Source organism: Nannospalax galili, unplaced genomic scaffold (assembly GCF_000622305.1).
Source record: "Nannospalax galili isolate Female #2095 unplaced genomic scaffold, S.galili_v1.0 scaffold278, whole genome shotgun sequence".
NCBI classification, from domain to species: Eukaryota; Metazoa; Chordata; class Mammalia; order Rodentia; family Spalacidae; genus Nannospalax; species Nannospalax galili.
Window position 1 is genome coordinate 11,735,164 of NW_008347536.1, and position 21,936 is coordinate 11,757,099.

Consider the following 21,936-nt stretch of genomic DNA (forward strand, 5'->3'; position numbering starts at 1 on the left):
GGGGGAGGGGGGCAAGTGGGGCTGCTCGCAATTCGCGCTGTGCAGAATGAGCGCACACTCTATGCCATGCACTGCTGACACTCTTCTGAACATAGCATTTAGATCTCAAAAAACTTTAGGGCAATATTACCACAAGCGAGGACACAGAGCCCAAGAGGGTCAAGTGCTCTTCCAAGGTCGCATGACTAGTAGGTAGCAGAGCTTGGTTTGAGTGTGTGCTCAGAGCCAGAGCTTCTCAGACTTCAAGTGCATAAGAATAGTCTAGGAATTTGTTAAAATGCTGATTCTGGTTCATAAGGTCTGAGGAGGGGCCGGATGTGTAAAGTACCCAGATACTGCTACTGCTGCTGTTCTGGTGGCCACACTTTGAATAGGAGGCTATCAAAAACCAGTGAGCTGTATAGTCTAGTATGTCACTGGCCTCCTGCCAGAGACTACCTTGATTATAATTGACACAGTAGCTTTGTAGACCTCCAAAGATGAAAGGAGAAAAAAGCTCTGGATGTCTTTGAACTGAACTTTTTGCATTGATTGGCTGACTGTACGTATGGGTATGGGTGTGTGGAGGTCAGAGGACAACCTGAGGATGCTCTCTCCCTATCACATGGAGCCTGAGGGTTGAACTCCGGTGGTCAGCCTTTGCCCATTGAGCCATCTCACTGGCCCTGAACTTAACTTTGAATGTAAGGTAAAACTTAACAGTTTTCTAGGCCTATAAAACTAGACCCAGGCAAATGGAGATGAGGACCTCTAAAGGGGTGCATCTGATTATTTAGGGTGGAAGGTTATGGTATTCAGGCTATCAAGATTAAGTAGATGGTAGCAATTTATTCTTTAGGCAGGTGGGAGCTTTGAGAGTTGAGGGCGCGCAGTGATGAGACTGTTTTCAGAGGGTCAGTTTGTCAGCAGTATGGAACATTAATTGGAACTAATGAGAACATTTTTAAAAGATTTTATTTATTTATTTATTTATTTATTTATTTATTTATTTATTTATTTATTTACTTTTGTCCTTTTGAGACAGGGTCTCCCTGTAGCCCAAGCTGGCCTGGAACTCACTATGTAGACCAGGCTGGCCTTGAACTCACAGGGATCCGCCTGCCTCTGCCTCCCGAGTACTGGGATTAAAGGCATTCGCCACCACACCCGGCCTAAAAGAGATTTTATTTTTATTTATTCCATGTGTATGAATGTTTGCCTGCATGTATTTATGTGTACCACATGCATGCCAACAACATATTTTTACCCAAGAAATTTTTATGTAGCCCCAGATGTATAGGTGTTTTAAATAAATGTGCAGATCAAATATTTTTTGTTAGTAGATCATTAAAGAAGTTTATTTTAAAACAATTCTTTGGTATGCATATAATTTTACCATTGAATAATAAAGCAATTTTGTAAACTGAGATGAATGTTTTTATCTAACAATGTAGCCCAAAGATATGCTTTGTTTCCCATAATTAAGTTGCTGTTTCTATTAGCGAAGACAGTTTTGCATATGCAGTAAAAACACTGCAATTCATAACATCCAGTACTCTCAAATCTGAGCTGAGGTGTTTCAGAGACCATTTATTGGTGTTGCATGGCATGACTGCTTGCAGTGTAAAGTGAATGTGCTAGTTCAGAAACAAGACTGCGGAGAGGTTGTGCAGTGCCACGTGGGCAGGTGCTGCCAAAAATCACAGATCATTATGTACTTGATGGGAGTGGGGGATTTGTGTGTGGGTATGGGTGTAGGTGTGGATGGGTTTGGTTAGGTTTGGTTGTTTTTTTGAGACAGTGTCTCACTATTTTGCCCTGGCTGACCTGGAACTTACTATATAGACCAGGTTGGCCTTGAACTCATAGAGACCTCCTCCACCTTTGCCCTCCAAGTGCTAGAGTTAAGATATGCTCCATCACACCCAGCATATGCATTTGATTTTGAATTAATCTTTGGTTGTTGCACATTTAGAATTCTTTTACTATTGCTGGGTTTTTGTGTGTGTGTGTGGTCCCACCCCCAGACTCAGTTATGTACCTCATGTGAAGCTTTTTCTGGCTCAGTGTCTGGAATGTAGTGAGGTGAAATATAATGAAATAAGTATTTAGTGAAGGAATGTATTAAATATATATGAATTCTGAGGTCCCAGCCTTTACAGACCAGTAAGCAATTGTTGCTGGGCATGGTGGCACACGCTTTAGTCCCAGCACTCAGGAGACAGAGGTAGGCGGATCTTTGTGAGATCAAGGCCAACCTGGTCTACATAGTGAGTTCTAGGCCAGTTGGGGTTACAAGGAGACCCTGTCTCAAAGGGAACACCAAAAAACAAAAAGCCCAGTTGTGACACAAGTTTATGTTCATGCATATTGTCGGTTTCTTTTCCTGTCACTTTGATAGAATACCTGGCTAAAGCAACTTAAGGGAGGACAAAATCCATTTTGGCTCACATTTTTAGAGAATATTCTCTATACTGGTGGGGAAGGTGTGGTGGGAATAACTCACAGCTGTGGCAGCCGGAGCCTGCTAGCATCTAGGTCTTTAGGAAGCAAAGACTGGACAAGAACCAGGGCTGGGCTATAACTCAGGATCCCACCCCCACCCTGGCTCATAAGTGCTAGGATTATGTCCTGGGCCACCATACCCAGTGAGGGTTTCCTAATGATTATTTTTGTAGTATAGCTACAAATGTACATTTGTAGTCAATGTGCAAATGTAAACTGGGATGTAGAGACATACCAAATTGCTTTTAGACCATGTGTAGACCTTGTGTAACCAGTTCATTTAACTTTCTGAAAGAGAAAGAAAAAAAAATGTTTAAATGTTTTTCTGTTTTTAATTCAGAATTTAGGATTACCTGTATTAAGTATTTTACAAAACCTTTTTCTGCTTACCTGCATTAAGTATTTTACAAAACCTCTACTTACACAATCTCGGTGGCCAGTGAGGTGGCTCAATAGGTAAAGATACCTGCCATCAAGCATGATGTTCAATCCTTGAGACCCCATGTGATAGAAGGAAAAACCAACTCCTCCAAGTTGTCCTACCTCCAAATGGCACTGTGATGTGCCCAACATGGATACGCATACATTACTAAATGAGTTCAAGAAGATCTTGTGTTCTATGATTTTGTATGCTAACATGAGAAATTAATTTTAAAAATCTATTGTGATGTGTATGTATGGTGTATGCATGTGTGTGAGTGCACTTGCCCATGTGTGTACATGTGGAGGCCAAAGGTTGATGTAGAGTCTCTCCTCTGATTCCACCTTACTCGTTTGAGACAGGGTCTGTCACTGAACCTAACTTGCCATTTTGGCTAGACTGGTGGCCGAGTCCCTGGAATCCTCCTGCTTCCTCCTCCCAGCCCTAGCATTACTCAGGTGCTAGATGTCCAAACTCAGGTCCTCGGGCTCACATAGCAGGTACTTCACCCACTGAGCCATCTTTCCAGCCCCCATTGCCATTTTGAACCATTTCCTTAATGACTGATGTTCTTTAACATCTTTTCATGTTCCCATCACTCACTCCATGTCAGACTGCCCACACCCACCTGTACCTCCAGGAGGTCCGATGCCTCTGGCCTCCTCAACCACCTGCACTCCTGTGCACAAACCCACACAGACACATGTATACATAGTTAAAAATAAAATAAATCTTTAAAAAATGACTTTGCAAGTGTCTTCTTCCTTTACATGGACTGTCTTATTTGATGGCTTCTATTAAAGTACAAAAGAGAATACGTAACTGGAAAAGCCTTGGTTCTATTGATAGTCTCGTTTGCAGACTTAGTGTTACTTTTCATGATTGTTAGTTTTTTTTCAAGGAGTTCTAGCCTGGCTCAGGATATATAGTTGTTACATGGTCTCAAAAAAACCAGGCTAGAGACACAACTCAGACCTTGTCTAGCATGTATGAAGCCTGAGTTCAATCCCCAGTGCTACATAAAAACCCAGTGTAGTGGTGTGTGCCTGTAATCCCAGCACTTGGGAGATGGAGGCCTCACAGCAAGTTTGAGACCAGCCTGGGCAATACAAGATCCTGTCTCTAAAGAAACAAAGCTGGGTGGTAGAGGCCTTTTTGTTTTTGTTTTTTTTTTTTAAAGGATGTTGGCAAGAATACCTAATAGTAAATGATGTGTCTGAAATGTAATGTAACGATATAATTCTTTATACACTTTGACTGATTTTTTTGCTTTTGGGAATTGTCATTTCAATTACAGGTTTGCATCGCCAGCTTCTGTATGTTACTTCCTTTTTTTTTGCTGGATATTATCTTTTAAAACGTCAAGACTATATGTATGCTGTGAGGGACCACGACATGTTTGGGTATATGAAATTACATCCAGAGGACTTCCCTGAAAAAGGTATTTCAAGTTCATTGTAAACAACAACAGCAACAAAAAAATCCTCTCTCTTTGCTCTGTCTCATTTTCCCTGGTTAATTTTTTTTCCATGCCATGGCTTCAGGTTGTGTCTAGCTCTGTTGACTCCCAAGAATCTCTTGAATCATGCATACTTTCTCTGGCTGTGTAGCTCTCCTCTCTTGTGCTGCAGCTAAAGCCCAAGTTCCCTTTTCCTTCCCAAACCTTCTGCTCAACTTTGAACTTGCTTTCTCTGCTTGAACTTTTGGCACCTGCCTCTGGCTCACTTCCTTTGTACTAACAGTGACTCTCGTCACCTTTCTCTGCTTAAACCAGCTATTGATTACCATTGATAAAATCCATTCCATGGTGTGATGCATTTCTACAGGCTGAGTTCACCTGTTTGACAGAAACATCTGTTCATTCTTTTTACCTTTATATTGTATGTTTTTGTCTCCCTCATTGGACTGCAGTTTCCTCTTTGCTTTCCCAGCCTCTAGCACAGAGCCTATACTACAGCACTTACAAATAACACCCACCTCAACTGTAGGGAACCCTCTCTTGCCTCCCATCACTCATCAAGGGATGCCAGGAGTCTCCTGGCTAAAGGATGAAGGAAGGAATAATATGTAGAAAGGGAAACGAGGAGCACAAAGAGGAAGAAGATACAAGGTGGTTAAAAGTGATGCAAGGCAGGCTCAGGATAAGCATTTCCCAAGCCACCTCACTGACAGTGGGAGTGTGGAGAGCTTGAACAATCAGGTGCTGACGTCTCCTGTACCCTCTCTATTTAGTCTTTTAGCCAGGATACCCCTGGTTACCAGGGGACACCCTGGTAGCACTTTACCCCTCCTGACTATCAACGGGATGCCACTACAGATTCATGAAGTAAGATGTCAATGATTGACAAGCCATCAGTGAGGACAAGAAAATAAGGGCATTCTAAGGAGTTTGTCTTAATTGATTTGGGTTTCTGTAACATAATGCCTTATAAACAGAAATTTACTGCTTACAGTTCTGGACATTGAGAAGTCCAAGATCAAGATTCTGATGGTTGCAGTGCCTGGTGGGAGCTTATTCTGCTTCATAGATAGCACTTTCTTGCTGGGTTCTTACATGGTAGAAGAGGCAAGCCAGCTTCCTTTAGTGGCTGTAAGGACATTGATCCCATTCATGACTCAGTCCTCATGGCCTGATAACATTCCACCTTAGACCATAGCACTGGGGGCTGGATTTCAACATGAATTTTAGGGAGACACAACATTCAGATGACAGCAGTTTCCGTCAGTAAGATTTAGTGTTTTTGTCTTTTTAAAATGAAACATCGTTATTTATTTTTTTCATTGCCGAGGTAGGAGTCCAGGCCCTCATCCTTACTAGGCAAGTACTCTACTCCCTAGTAGAGCTGTATCCCTAGTCCAAGAAATACAATTTTAAAAATACAACTTTAAAATGAGGCTTAATGATTTTTCCTTTCACAGAGAAGAAAACTTATGGAGAAATTCTTGAAGAATTCAATCCAGTACGTTGAAGTCCTCAAAAGGCTTGCTCCTGTTCCACCAAGATATGTTTTTTCTGAATTTTATGGGACATATTAAAATAGTTACTATGAATTCTCTGGCTCCTTTGTAAAATTTACTTGTTTATTATATTGAAACAGGGTCTCATGTAGCCCCAGCTGGCCTTGAAATCGCTATGTATCTAAGAATGACCTTGAACTCCTGATCCTCCTACCTTTACCTCGTAGGTTAAGAGATTACAGATGTATATCACCACGCCCAGCTTGAGACTTTCTTCTTTGTATCCCAGACTGGCCTCCAACTGGCAATCCTCCTATCTCAGCATCTCCAGTGCTAGAATTAGAGGTGTATGCTAACACCACACCTGCCTTTGAATCCTTGTTATTGCAAAAAAAAAAAAAAAAAAAAAAAAAAAAAAAAAAAAAAAAAAAAAACCAGAAAAATGGTTCATCACAAAGTTATTTTCCTTTCAGGTGTTTTGGTTGTTTCATTTTGTTTTGTTTGAGACAGGGTGTCCCTATAGCCCCAGCTGGCCTAGGACTCACTATGTAGACCAGGCTGGCCTTGATCTCATAGGAATCTGCCTGCCTCTGCCTCCTGAGTACTGGGATTAAAGGTGTATACCACCATGCCTAACCCAGTTTTTTTTTATTTAAAATTTACGTGTGTGTGTGTATGTGTGTGTGTGAGCGCACACGCGCACACGTGCGTGTGTGGTGGCACAGTCAGTTCTCTCCTACCATGCAGATTCCAGGGATCCAAATCAGGTTGGAAGGCTTGGTGGCATGTGCTTTTCCCCCAGAGTCATCTTAATTGGCCCCTTAATTCACCCAATTTAAAGACATTTGAAAGATTTAAAATATTTTTTCCACATGTATTGTGTGTATATTCATGCCACAGCATGTATGTGGAGGTCAGCAGACAACTTTCAGGAGTCAGTTCTTCCACCATGCAATCCCCAGAGATCTAATTTAGATTGTCAGGTTTTGTAGTAGGCACCTTTATCCACTGAGCCATCTCACTGGTCCATTTAAAAGATTTTCCACTCAGGAGGCAGAGGCAGGTGGATCTCTTGTGAGTTCAACGCCAGCCTGGTCTACATAGTGAGTTCCAGGCCAGCTGGGGCTGCAGGGAGACCCTTTCTCAAAAAGACCAAAAAAAAAAAAAGATTTTCCAGTGATGTTTAGAGGCTGTGTATAGAACTCAGTAGAGTGCCTTTCGCCCATACAAGGTCCTAGTTCTATCCCTAGCCACTACAAACAATAAAATAGAAAAACTTCAGTCTGTGACTCAAATCTATCCTCCTGCTGAGAAAGTTGTGGGCAGGGAGGGTTATTTTTTTGTTAAGCAAAGTCTCATGTAGCCCAGCTGGCCTTAAACTCATACGTTGCCAAGCCATGACCTTAAACTTCTGATCTTCCTGCCTCCACCTTCCCGATAACAGGAATGTGACCCAATTTATGCAGTTTTGGAATTGAAGCCAGAGTGCTATGCATGCTGGGCAAGTAGTTTGCCAACTGAACTATATCACCAACAACCCAAAGTTAATAAAGTTTTATTGGCACACAGCTGTGTTCATGTATGTGTTGATTATGGCTGCTCTGGTGCTATGGCAGCAGACGTGGGTGACGAAGGCCTTCTCTTGCAAAGTCTGAAGTAGTATCCGACCCTTCATAAACTATTTGCCTTCTCTTTTATTTGAGGAAAATACAAAGCAAGTAAGATTATGAAGGGTTTTGTGTTATACAAAATCATTTTGACTTGATCCTTTAAGTATTGGGAAGTCACCAAAGGGGGGATTGTTTGTAATTTGAGTTTTTGTGAGACAGAATCTCCCTGCACAACCAGTTAGCATTTGATCTTCCTGCCTCAGTTTACCCAAGTGCTGGGATTAAAACATGTCATCACTTTTGATTCACCAAAAGATTTTTATTTACTTTTTTATGTGTGTGTGTGTGTGTGTGTGTGCGCGCACGCGCACGCGTGTGTGCTAACGTGTGTGCGTGTGTGCGAAAGCACGCATGAATATGCAGGACAACTTGGAGTTGGTTCTCTCCTTCCATCATGAGGGTTCTGGGGATCAAACTCAGGTTGTCAGGCTTGGCAAGCACCCTTATCTACTGAGCTATCTGGCCAGCAATGACAGGTTTGTATTTCTGAGCTCTCCCTGTAATACTACGGGGCCGGGGGAGCATTCAACAGGGTGAATAGTAACATTCTGATGATACAAGCTTGGCGCTCAGGTGGGTCATTCTGGGGAAGATGGGCTTGGTACCTAGCATAGTCTGTGGTGGAGCTGAGGGCGGAGGAAGGAAGACCACATATCCCAGACAGGAAGTGCCTTTCCCCCCTCCAGTACTAGGAGAGATTATTTCTTTACAGACCATCAGTTCCAAATGCTGTCCAGAGCCTTTTTGTTTTCAGGCTTAGTTTTTATGATCAGATTAGGTTTTAGAGATTAGTAAACTTGTTAGGTACATGGCTTCAGATTGGGTGGCAGTATGACTATTTGCAGATTGGGGGAAAAACCAAATAAATTGTCTTCTCACTGGAGTCCAGTTGTAAACCATGAAATTATATCAGAGAAAGTGCTCTTCATAAAGACATACACATCACATTTTTTCCATTACTGCAATAAATAGGTTCGTAATTCACCCGTGCTCAGCCTCATCAGTGGTCAGCAGATCCAGCAGGAGAGCTGCTTGTTCCACAGAACTCCACCTCTACCTCTCCTGGAGGGTGAAAAGCAAGGACCCCAGCAAGTACACCGGGGAAGATGGGAGGAAACCGGCCAGTTGCAAGAGCTCTTGAGTGCAAGGGGCTTTTGAGTCATCTTGTTTTGTTTTTTCATAACCTTGTGAGGTAGATACAGCAGTGTCGTTTTATACAGGAGGGAATTTGGGCTCCAGTGGGTGAATATCATGACCATTAAGTAGATGGCTGCAGAGAAGAGGGATATGAACTTGGATCATGTGCTAACAAATCTGCTTTCTACTGATCCACACTGCCTTAACCACTAGTCACCCCCTCAAGCTGATAAGTGGAGGAAGAGGAGAGCAGCAACAAACATCATACAGGCTAGCTGGTAACCAGAGGCAAATTGGTACTTCGAGGAAGGTGGGGAAGCATTGCAGAGACAATCTTCAGCTGCAGGTCCAGCCTTCCTTTCCGGTCTCCAGGCTGATGCACTGCTGAGCCTCATCAGAGTCTGCCTTCTGTGTAACGTGACCTGTGGGATGTGGAAATATTTAAAAAGCCAGATGTCTATAAATATGAACATCTGAAGTGCTATCCTGTGCCTGCTGACAGAGAATGAAATACTGGCCTTGCTGGAGAGCTGGCAGCACTTCCAAGTCTGCAGTGTCAAAGGCTGTCAGAGCTGGGCTTACTTGTCTGGTTCCTCCTCTACGTCTTATTGACAGAAGGATCATATAGAGGGCAATGGCAGAGCTAAGACAAGAGCCCAGAGTTTTAAGCTGCTGTGCTGTACTAACTCCATGAATGAAAATCAGGTTAGGGTGTGCTGGACTACTACAGGATAGAGCTACTGTTTTGGCCTTTAGAGCTGTTTGATGAGTTGAAGAATATGACTTCTACCTCTGCCATCCCCAATTCCCACTTCCACTGTGGGCTTCAGGCTCCAAGGGAGGAGCCTGCTTTCTTATACTTACTTGCTTTCCATCTACCAGAGGAGATGGAAAGAGACTCAAGTTAGGCCAGGGCATTTACTAAATGATTTGGGGCTTATTTTATTTCTCAGGGCCCCAGGGTTTTCTCAGTTTGGTGTGGTTTTTTTCTTTGTTTTGTTGAGACAGAGTCTCACTATGCAGCTCTGGCTGGCCTGGAACTGACTGTAGACCAGACTGGCCTCAAACTCACAGAGATCCACCTGCTCTGCCTACCAAGTGTTGGGATCAAATGTGTGCACCACCACACCTGGCCCTGGTTTGGTTTTTGAAACGTTTGTGTAGCCCATGCTGGCCTAAGCATGCCATGTATCCTAGGATAGCCTTGAACTTCTGATTTCCTGCCTCTACCTCCCAAGTGCTGGGATTATAGACATATAACACCATGCCTGTCAGGCCTTTTTTTTTTTTTTTTTTTTTTTTTTTTTTTTTTTTGAGACAGGGTCTCCTTGTAGCCCCAGCTGTCCTGGAACTCACTATGTAGACCCGGCTGGCCTTGAACTCACAGGGATTCCCCTGCCTCTGCCTCCCTCCCTAGTGCTGGGACTAAAGGTGTGCTCCACCATGCCTGGCCCAATTTTCTTTATAAATGAAAACATAAAAATCGCTGGACATGGTCTCTATGTATATAGACAGGGTCTATGTATATAGACAGGGTCTCTATGTATATATATAAACTCCTGCACAAATTAAGTTAAAATTTGAAGGCGGTGGGTGGGGGGCTCACTTTTAATGCCAGAACTCCAGAGGCAGAGATAAGAGGTCCGCCTGAGCTGCCTAGGGAGTTCCAGGCTAGCCTTGGGGCTACAGGAAGAGCTTTTCCCAGAGTGGAAATGTAGCAATTACGTCCTTCTGCTAATGTAGACCTGGAGATGGCAGTGTTGTCCCGCTGCTGGGGTTGGTCCTCTCTGAGCTTTGTAAAATTAGAACTCTAGCCGGGCGGGCGTGGTGGCACACGCCTTTAATCCCAGCACTAGGGAGGGAGGCAGAGGCAGGGGAATCCCTGTGAGTTCAAGGCCAGCTGGGTCTACATAGCGAGTTCCAGGTTCCAGGACAGCTGGGGCTACAGGGAGACGCTGTCTCAAAAAGACCAAAAAAAATTTTTTTTTAGTGGGCCAGCAAGATGGCTCAGCATGTAAGAGCACTTGCTGCATAAGCCTGGTAACTTGAATTTAATCCCTGGAATGCTTGATGAAAAGAGAGAACCAAATCTCCAAAGTTCTCCTCTGACCTCCACACTACACATGCACATGAACACACATGTCATACACACACAATAATAATAAGTTTTGAAAGTAATGATAATTCATTAGATAATTGGTATGCCAGTGATTTACACACTATTCAAGTGCAAGTTGTTATTTTTACTGTTATTATCAGTGAAGAAACTGAAACCTGAAGAAGTGGTGTGGTTTTTCACAGCTTCACAGCCCATTAGTGACGCAGGCACTGAGGACACAGCTCCCTTGAGATCCCTGCTGTTGACCCAGCCTAGTTTAACTCAAGGAGAACCTTAGGAAAGCAGCCAGGAAGCCTCAAGGGGAGAGGGAAATAGGGCTGAGGTTGACAGTTGGGTTTAAGGTGGAGAAAGTAAAACCGGATTTTTCTCTAGTCTATGTGAGGGAAGAGGGGCCATGTTTATTCCCCATCATCCTAAATGGCAGAGAGTGAGTATAACAGAAAAGAATACTCAGTTCAAATCTGGGACCCGTCATCCTTTGTCTGTTTGGTTTGATGAGGCTGGCCTGGAACCCACGGTCCTCCTGCCTCTGCCTCCTGAGTTCTGAGAACACACCATGCCTTGCCTTTCTTTATGTCCCCTTCCTAACTATGTGACTTCAGATGAGTCATTTCTCCAGCTCTAATGTCCTTACTAGTAAATGGAGATACACTTTCTTATACTTACTTATTTAGTTGGGGGAGGGGAGTTGGCATACATATGCCACAATGTGAGTGTGGTGGTCAGAGGACAACTTGTGGGAGTCAGTTCTCTTCTTCCACCATGGGGGCTGGAACTCAGGTAATCAGGCTTTGTGGCAAGCACCTTTTCTTGATGAGCCATGCAGCCAGCTCTGGAGCTAAAATTTTGTCCCTCAGTCCTATATCAAGTAATATATATGGTTTATAACTGATAGCACAAGTTTATAATGAAGTAGGGAGGGCAGATGGCACAGGGTCAAAACTGGCAGATGCTGTGGTCTGATTTCCCCAAGTCTCTACCTATGAGGAGCCCATGGCTGTGGCTGAGGTCCTTTTCCCACATGCTGTCCTCTGCCATCCACCTGTTTGCTTGCTGCTCATTCCCCTCTCCCCCAGCCTCTGTGCATGGATATGTGGGCTCAAGGATTCACAACTGGCACACTTTCACACCTCGTGTGCCTACTTAGCCCCTTCATCTTGCTGTTTGGCAGGTTGCAAGCTGAGATGATCAGAGTAGCCCTGCCAATTACAGCAGCACTGTGAGCAGCCTTACCTATATGTTCCCATGTGCCATGGAAGAATACTTTTCCATGTTCCATGACTTGAAGAAAACATGTTGGGCAGCACTGCCATATACACATAGAATGCAGTGCCCGTCTACATAAATACATCTCCCGTGGGTAAGTATCTTGCAAAATTAAAATGATAAAACTCATCTTTGGCAGCCAGGCATGGTGTTGCACATCTGTAATCCCAGAATTCAAGAGACAGTAGCAGGAGAGTTCAATCTTGAATACAGCTGGGCTGTAGAGTGACACCGTCTCAAAACATTAAAAAAATACCCTCATCTTTGTAGGATTATACAAGATCATTCTGTGTCAAGCAACTAGATTTCTGCTGGCCTTACTATGTGTGTACATGGAAGTTCCTAACACATGACATCAGGGGTTCTTAGGATTTGTGGGTGGCATTAGTGGATAGTATATCCTTTAGAATTACAAGTTCACTATGCATCTTAACTCTGGACATGTCCATAGCTATAATCAAGTTCTTAAAGTTGACTTTGGGATGGCAAGATGGCTCAGCAGGTAAAGATGCTGGCCTTCCAAGCCTGGAGACTTGAGTCCAATCCCTAAAATCCACGTTAAAAGTGGAAAGAGAGAACTGACTCCACAGAATTGCCCTCTGACCTCTACACACACCATGGCACCCCTCCCCCATGCACGCACACAATAATCATTAATAATAATAAATATTTTAAAGGGGCTGGCCAAATGTCTCAGTAAAAGTGCCTGCTGCTAATCCTGACAACCAGAGTTTGAGCCCTGGGACTCACATGGTGGAAAGAGAGAACCGACCCCCCAAGTTGCCCACTGATCTCCACAAGCATGAGTATACACACACAAAAATGTAATTAAAATTATTTTTAAAAGAAATTGACCTTACCCATGCATATCGTCAATCCCAATACTTGGGAGGCAAACTAGGCAGATCTCTGTGAGTTTGAGGCCAGCCTGGTCTATATATTGAGTCCCAGGCCAGGCAGGGCTATACAATGAGATCCTGTCTCAAATCCTGCCTGCCCCAAAATTGGCCTTGAGAACGTACTTGTGCAAACAAACATACTAACAAACACACACACACACACACACACACACATTTACTTAGGGGTATGTACTCACAGGCTACTTTTCTTATTTCTGTAGCAATTCATGGTCATTATTCACCAATACTGGTTAGGAAGGCAGGCCAGTCCTGGGCCCTCCCAAGTGATAGTCCCAATACCCTGATGTGAGCACTCAGCTATCCTCCTACTAGGCTGTACCATTATCCACCTCCTCCCCTGGAATGTCCCTTCATGGATTCTGACCCACTAGCCCAGCCACCATTACCTTCCTTAGAGTTGGAGGCCTATGGGACCTGTCCCATCATTTCCTGGTATTTCCTCGTCACCTCCTGGGCTTTCAGGGTAAGGTGGGTAAGGATGCCATGGAGACTGGAGAAGTGCAGATAGAACTGGGCTTCCAGGTCCAGCTCCCCTGAGACTCTCTCTTCATCAGCCTCCTCTGCCTCAGAAACTTCATTCTCAGCCTCAGTGATGTCGCTGCCAGCTATCTTGGCCTGCCACTCCTCCCTTGGAAGCAGCCCGTGGTCCACTTCCACACAGATGGTCTTAAGCATGGTGAAGTAGGAATAGAGATCAGGGGCCCCCTCCTGGGCTGAGCCCCCATGCCCATTCAGCTGCACATCCCGCAGAAGACTGGGGATCATCACCACCTGCTCCATGTTGTGCACCACAGCTGAGTACCGGTCCATGACGGCCAGCAGGCAGTTCTTGGGGTACCGCTTGGTTAGCACTTGCATCGCTGCCTCCTTTCTCAAACTGAGTCCAGCAGGCTGCCCTGACACTATTTCTAGGCTTTTGATCTGACAGCAGATTGACAAGCTGCCAAAGCCAGCCACTGGATCAACACAGGCCTGTTTTAAGCCAATCCCAGGGTTTGGTCCCCAGTGTCTACATCAGGTGATCCATCTACCCAAGGACAAACCTGACAGCCTTGTGCTTGTCAATTCAGCTCTATATGGCTGCCTCAATGAAAGTCCAGCTCTTCTTTTAGAAGCCTGCCCAACCAGTCAGAGGGGAGCTTTTTCCCTTTGGCACCTGGTGCTCTTGACTGCAGAACAATCAATATTTCTTTTTGGTCACTTGAAGTCAAGCTGCCTCTATGCTGTTTGCTTAGGGCAGCCTCCTAATGCACACAGCTCACTTCTTCAATCTGGGTACTTAGTTGTGAAATGAACATGGGAACCATGTCGAAATGGAACAGCTTGGTATGGAACAGAGCACTGAAGCTGGGGCTGGAAGTCCAGTTGTATGTGTGACATCACACTTAGGTCCAGGCAGCCTTTTTTAGAGGGGTACTTTTCCACCAAGCACTTCCCTATGAAAAAAATCCACCAGCAAGATACATCAGCTCAGTATAACTTCAATAGGTTAAAGACTTTGCATCAAATTGAACCCTAAATTAAATTGGAAAAGAGCAACTTCTCAAAATTAATTTATTAAATTAAAGAATCTCGCTGGGCATGGTGGCATATGCCTTTAATCCCAGAATTCGGGAGGCAGAGACAGGTAGATCTCTATGAGTTCAAAGCCAGCTTGGTCTACATAGTGAGTTCCAGGCCAGCTGCAGCAGCTACAGGGAGCTCCTGCCTCCAAAAGACTAAAAAAAGGAAGAAGAAGAAGAAGAAAGAAAAAAAAAAAGAATCTGCCAGGCATGTTGAATCACATCAGTAATGCCAACACTCAGAAGGTTAAGACAGTAAGATTGCCACAAGCTTGAGGCCAGCCTGGGGTACATAATGAGTTCCAGGCTAGCCTGAGCTACAAAATAAAACCGTGTCTCAAACAATAAAAGTTTAGGGACTGGGAAATGTAGCTCAGTGGTAGGATGCTTGCCTACAGGAGGCATCACTACCAAAAATTAACATAATTAAATAACCATTTGATTAATTTACTTCTCTCTAGTCATGTTTTGTTGGGATTTTTTTTACCTTTACTGGGGTAAAATTCTCAAAGTCCTCAGTTGCTGAATAGTGGGTTCAACTCAAAACCATGAAGCCAGAAGGATACTGGCGTTAGGGTCCTGGCATTGCACACACTTGCCCTGCAGCCAGACTCCCTGGGCTCCAGCATTTGCACTGTAACTGAAAAGTGTGGAAATCTCCAAAGGAAAGTCTTTCCAGTCCTGGTTGAGTAACTTCTTTTGAGTCCATGTCTAGGTCCCCAAGGGCATTACTCTCTGCCTTAGTAGCCAAGCCCAGGGTCACCGACGCAGAACTGGCAAACACAATGTTCTGTTGTGATCAGGTCTGAGAGAGCTGACTCCGGCATGACATGGGGAACAGGCCCCTGGAGCCTCTGGAGCAGCTGCCTCCTCCCTCTTTCGCCTAGTGACCTGATCAGCCCTGAGCTGCCCCTGCTGCATCTGTAGATGAGGACTTGTCTTTGTTAAGGCTTCTGAGCCTTGGTTCCTCCCAAGCACCTGGTTTCTGGGCTTGAAGCAGAAGGGCAGAGTGAGAGTGCTAATGGACAAAGGAGAGAGGGGATTAGCAATTAAGTGAATAAAATGAACTCTGTGCACGAAGCACTGCAGAATACATGGGGAGCCCTGGGAAGGACTGAGAAGAGTCTGCATGACTAGAGACACCCAGCCAGCAGACTACAAACCACGACTGCCTTCAGGTCTCCATGGCAGATGGAAAGCCCTGGATAAAATGTGACTGTCCATGTGTCATATTAGAGGACAGACAGCTGGAAAGATAGCTAAGTTGGTAAAGTTCTTGCTGGGTAAGCATGAGGACCTGAGTTTGATACACAGCACACATGTAAAAAATTGGGTGTGGTGCCCAATCATTTAGCTTGTGCTTATAATCCCAGCAATGAGAAGATGGAAACAGGAGCATCCCTGTCTCAAAAAATAAAAAACGTGGGGGCTGGAGAGATGGCTCAGTGGTTAAAAGCACTAGCTTCTCTTACAGAAGACCCAGGTTTGAATCTCAGCACCCACATGGTGGGTTAGCAACCATCTGTAAACTCCAGTTCCAGAGCATCCGACACAACCTCCGGGGGCACTGCACAACACAGATGCACTTACACACATGCAGGCATAACATACACATAAAATAAAAAATAATTTTTTGTGGGGGGCGGCTGGAGCGCTGGCTCAGCGGTTAAGAACACTGGTTGTTCTTGCAGAAGACCCGGGTTCAAATACCAGCACCCACATGGCAGCTAACAACTGTCCATAACTCCAGTCCCAGGGGATCCAGCAACTTCTTCTGACCTCCATGGGCATTACACGACACGGGTGCAATTACCTACATGCAGGCAATACATGCATACACATAAAATAAAAAAATAATAAATAATTTTTTTTTCAGTGCTGAGGACCAAACCCAGGGCCTTGCGCTTGCTTGGCAAGCACTCTACCACTGAGCTAAATCCCCAACCCCAATAAAATATTTTTTAAAAATAAATAAGTTTTTTGGGGGGCTGGGGAGATGGCTCAGCAGTTAAGAGCACTGACTGCCTTTACAGAGGACCAAGGTTCAATTCCCAGCACTCACACGGCGGCTTCGAACCGTCCTTAACTCCAGTTCCAGGGGAATCTGACACCCTCTTCTGACCTCCGCAGCATTGCATGACATGGGTACACTCACATACATGCAGGCAATATACTCATACACATAAAATTAAAAAAATAAATGTTATTTTTTAAAAAGTGGTGACTCCTGAGGAATGTCACCAACATTGACTTCTGTCCTTCATATGTGTGAACAAACATATGCACTCATGCGCGCGCACACACACACACATACACACACACACACACACAGACTGGAATCCTAAGGGGACAGGCTAGGCTCAGACAAATTATAGAATTGTTGAGAGGAAGGAGGCAGGAAGGGGGAAGCAGGGTCTTCTCGGGAGAAGGGTTGGTTGTGCCCTCCAAGAGGCCATATCTGCTCCAGCAGGGCCATAGCAGCAGAGGAAATCACAGCAAAGACAGGAAGCGGCAGCAGCTAGGCTAGCCCTCAAGCATCAGTAAATTTTCCAAGCCTTGGGCTGGGGAACTAGCTCAGTGACAGTGCACTTGCCTAGCATACATGTGACACCCTGAGTTCAATCCCCAGCACTACCCACACATATAAAAAGAATTTCTCCAGACTTCCTTTTCACAACCACATGGGGAAACTGAGGCTGGGCTAGGCGAGATGTCTCCTGGAATGGCCTTATCTTGAAAGCCCCAAGCTTAGACAAACTTAATTGGTCACAGAGGGACTGGAGTCAAGGGCCTGGCCTTGAGCACCATGTGAATGTGACACAAGGGTAAGATGTGGTACACGGGCTGTAACATCCCAGGAAACCCTGGCTGGCCTTGAGTCCAGGTGGTCACAGACCAAGGCAGGGAGAATCTTCCCAGTTTAAAAATGATTTTTACATATACACGTCACCTAATGTCTATGGACCCCAGACTATTCTCTCATTCTCTCTCTCTTTCTCTCTCTCTCATTCTCTCTCTCTCGTTCTCCCTCTCTCTCTCATTCTCTCTCTCTCTCTCTCTCTCTCTCTCTCTCTCTCTCTCTCTCATGCTGGGATGAAACCCAGGGCCCCCTAGGCAAGTACCTTACCACTAAACTACACACCCAGCCTCCTCTGCCCCCTGATATTTTCCTCCATGGTTTCACTTCAGTCCTGACCCATGGGATCAAGAGTCAGAAGCATTTATAGAGCTGAGGATGTGCTTTAGTAGTGGACCGTTTGTCTAGTATGTGTAAGGCCCTGGGTTTGATCCTCATTAATACACACACACACACACACACACACACACACACACACACACACACACGTCAGAAGTCTTATATTCATGATCTTCTTCACCCCCACCCTCAGTCACTCTGTGTTCTAAGCCCTAGAGAAGCCCATGTACTGAAAGCACACTGTGTGTCAGCTCTGTGCTGGGGAATAACAGTACATGAATAGATGTGATCTGGGACGTTGGAGAGAGCCATGAGGAACACATGCACAGACCCATCTGGCTGTGGTACCACATTGTCCACATTGTGATGTACAAAATAAGGTAACAAGTTAGAGTCACTAGTGAATTGCAGGCCAGCAGCATTTAGTGCCTCAGACCACCAGCCGTACAGCCCCTCAGGCCCTGCCCAGCCTGACTCCAAACACTATAATTACACCATGGAAAAAGGCAGTTTGAATGTACTCAGCTTCTGGAAGAGCTGACCTCGAAGCAGAAGGAACAGCAAGTGCTATCAACCTCCCCAAACTCCTTAAAGGGACAGCTGGCTTTCTCTTTACCCTGGAACACAAACAGATCTCTGCTATTCAGAGAATCTACTACAAGTGCTACTGTTACAGGCTCTGTGTGAAGAGCTGACCAGAGTGGACCCAGGAAGCTGGCAGGTCTTCCTGTCCAACCCCACTCCCCACTTCCCCTGTCCCACTCCTCCCCGAGTTCTGGGAAAAACCAGTCCTTCCTACAGCTGATGCAATGAGCTCTCAAGCCAGTGTCCCAGCCAGCCCTGGTTTTCTGTGCTTGTGGAATAGAAGAGGGGCTGACATGTCCTCAAAGTGCTTCCTCCTCAGTTCATCAATCAAAACATCAGGATTCTTACAGCTGCAAGATTCTGTGGTGATCTGGACACACAGCCTCTACAATTTACTGATGTGGAAACTGAAGCTGAACTGTATGTTCCCACTCATGTTTTGCTCCCTCCTCTGGGAAAACTTCACCTCCCACACTGATCATGTACTATAAGGCTACGATACTTTAAAATCCTGAGACAAAAGTTGCCAAAAATATACCTGCTTTGTCATTGTCTGTGAGCTCTTGGAAGGTAGGAGCCAGGTTTTTCCTCTTCCCTCTGCCCTGCATTCAGGAGCTCAGAACATTTCCTATTTCCTTCTTTGCTTACTAAAAGGGTAAATGGTTTGTGTGTATACACACATACACACACACACATGCACACACACACATTTTATATATATACATACGTACACACATACCTATACTACAGATATGCATACAAACACACAAGAGTCTGGCATAGCCCAGGTTGGCTTGGAACTCCCTATGTACACAGGCTAGCCTTGAACTTCCTGATCCTTCTGACTCTACCTCCCGAGTGTCCAAAAGAAAGAATAAATGTTGGGCTGGAGAGATTACTCAGTGTTAAAGAGCACTGGCTACTCTTGCAGAGACCTCGGGTTCAGTTCCCAGCACCCACATGGGTGTAGCAACTAACAACCATCCATAGCTCCAGTTCCAAGGGCTCCGACACCCAATTCTGAAATCTGTGGGAACTGTATGCACATGGTGCACTTACATACATGCAGGCAAACATAAAATTATATATATATATATATGAAAGAGAAAGAAAGAAAGAAAGAAAGAAAGAAAGAAAGAAAGAAAGAAGAAAAAGAAAGATGTGGCAGTCAGTCTTCCCTCTCTGGGCTCCCCGGGTGTTTTTTTCACTTCTTGTTCTGTTGTCTTAGCACGCTTTTGCTGGGCTCCCCTTAGTGAAAAGGGGGCCAGAGGGAGCACTGTTGGGTGGCCCAGGACCCAGAGAATTTAGCTGCATCCTTTGCCTTGGTCAATCCCTTTCTCCATGAGTCACCTTCATTTGGGAGAGTTGTTGGTCTGCCCCTAGGGCTGCTAGGTCCAAGCTAGGACCCTCCCTAGTGTCCAGGAAGTAAGGACCTCTTGCCCACTCTGGACAAGTGCTGTGTTGGGGGCCCTTGCTGGAGATGGAGGTGACCTTGGTTAAGATCCAACAAGTTGCTAGGGGTGGTACTCAGTGGTAATGAGCACTGGCTACTCTTGCAGAGGACCCGGGTTCAGTTCACACACCTGCCAGCACTGGAGAGATAGAGGCAGGAAGATCTCAAGTTCAAGGACAACTTAGGCTACACAACTTTGTTCTGTCTCAAAACACTAAGCCCGCTGGGCATGGTGACACACACATTTGACCCCAGCACTCTGGAGGCAGAGGCAGGCAGTGAAATTAAGGTGAGCCTGGGCTACATAGCGAGTTCCAGACCAACAGGAACTACAGTAAGATGGGATCTCATGCACAAAATTCAGCCCATGGACACTATTCTTCCAAACCTTCTCAGACTCCCTCTAGCCATTCCTTAGGCCTTCTTCCCTTTGGGCCAGGACTGCACAGGGCCAGGCTCCTGTTCTGGCTTCTGTATGATTTCTCCATTCACGGTCAACTTCCCAGTGCAAGGACTGCCGTCCTCCCTCCTGAAAATATCTTCCATGGCTTCTTGTATTCATTTTGTATCAATGCTGTTACAAATTACTGCAAATCTAGTGTCTTAAAGGGACACACACTTATCATCTTACAGTCCTAGAGGTCTAAGTTCAACAGTGGATCTTGCTGGACCAAAATCAGGGTGTCAGCGAGGTTACAGACCTTTCTGGAGTCTGGGGATGAGGGTGGGAGGAAGTTTTTCCTGTCCGTTTACAGCTGCTAGGGGCGGCTGCTTTCCTTGGTTAGCAATGCCCTTCTTTTCCTTCACCTTTTCAAAGCCAGAAACTCTGACTTCTCTTCTACTGCCTTACTGCGGCCCTCCCTCCTCCCTCTTCTGCCTTTCCCTCCTATTTACATTGAACATACCTGGTTAATCCAGGATAATCTCCCTCTCAGCATCCTCTGGTGATTAGCTATCATAATTCCACCTGCAACCTTATTCCCTTTGCCATGTAGCCCATCCTAGTCCCAGGTCCCAGGGATTAGGATGTGGACATCTTTGGGGATCATTATGGTGCCTTCCAGATCTGTCAACCCTTTAAAGTTCTGTTTTGCATCCTATGATACTTATTTAAATGAAATTTTGCACAGAAACCCCATGAATAAGAAAGAAAAGACACTGGTTTGGCTGAAATGGGATGAGGAAGGCTATGCCTGTAACTTCTTGCCAATCATCTTTTATTTGACCTCAGGTTACCTCCAGAGAACAGGAGAGACACCACACAGCCCAGCTAGAGAACCACCTGCTGATTAAAGTCCAAATCCTTATCCGACCTCACTGACTTTTCTGGCCTTATTCCCTGTCAATGGGTGAACTAACCTGCCCTCCACCTCTGTGTCAAGCTCCAGGCTTGATTGAATGACACCCACATGCACAAGAGTTGTGCATTTCCAGATCCAGAATTGTCTACTTCAATAGCCAATGGCAAATGGTAGGAGGAAAATCCTCCCATCTTTTCAGGACACCATTCACAGTCCAGATCCCAGGCACAGAGGCTGACAGGGGAGGGCAGATAAGTAAATCACTAAATGTGCCATTTCAGCAGAGCTGGGTAAATATAAATGCACAGGCAAAGAAGATAAGAAATATCTGGCTTAGTCTGGGAATTTAGAGAAGCTTCCAGAAGGAGTAATACATTTGTGGGGTTTAGCAAGACATAAAAAGGTGGGAATAATCTTAAAGGCAGAGTGTTAAGGGAGAGTTTCTTCTTCCCTCCTGTCCTTCCTTCTTTCTTCTGTCCCTTCCTTCCTTCCATATACATGTATATGACCACACATACATACATACAAAGACAAACTATACACAGCACATACACTATATATATACATACTATACATATGAACTATATACCAGATATATAGTATATGCAATAAAAACGTATCTATTATAATTTTTAAAATATTTTATTATTTATTTTTTTTGTCTTTTTGAGACAAGGTTTCAATGTAGCCAACTGGCCTGGAACTCACAATGAAGACCAGGCTGGCCTCAAATTCACAGAGATCTGCCTGCCTCTGCCTCCCAAGTGCTGGGATTGAAGCATATGCCACCACGCCAAACTGTTATTTTTATTTTACGTGTATGAATGTACTGCCTGCATGTATGTAAGTGTATCTGTGTTGTGC

General features: G+C 44.9%; 2 protein-coding genes across 2 annotated transcripts in view; one reads left to right on the forward strand and one right to left on the reverse strand.

Annotated features, from left to right (window-relative positions):
- Positions 1–5,964, forward strand: part of Ndufc2 (NADH:ubiquinone oxidoreductase subunit C2) — a 6,443-nt gene extending 479 nt beyond the window's left edge. The window contains exons 2-3 of the mRNA XM_008844202.2: positions 4,203–4,346; positions 5,825–5,964. Of these exons, the coding sequence (XP_008842424.1) occupies positions 4,203–4,346; positions 5,825–5,874 (194 nt within the window). The 3' untranslated portion in view covers positions 5,875–5,964. The remainder of the gene's footprint in view (positions 1–4,202; positions 4,347–5,824) is intronic.
- Positions 5,965–7,402: 1,438 nt separating this feature from the next.
- Thrsp (thyroid hormone responsive) lies at positions 7,403–14,028 on the reverse strand. Its single transcript, XM_008844203.3, has 2 exons — positions 13,362–14,028; positions 7,403–9,092 (listed from the first exon to the last, which is right to left on the reverse strand). Exon 1 carries the CDS (start codon positions 13,831–13,833, stop codon positions 13,381–13,383), a length of 453 nt encoding a protein of 150 aa, XP_008842425.1. The 5' UTR covers positions 13,834–14,028; the 3' UTR covers positions 7,403–9,092; positions 13,362–13,380.
- Positions 14,029–21,936: the final 7,908 nt, after the last annotated feature.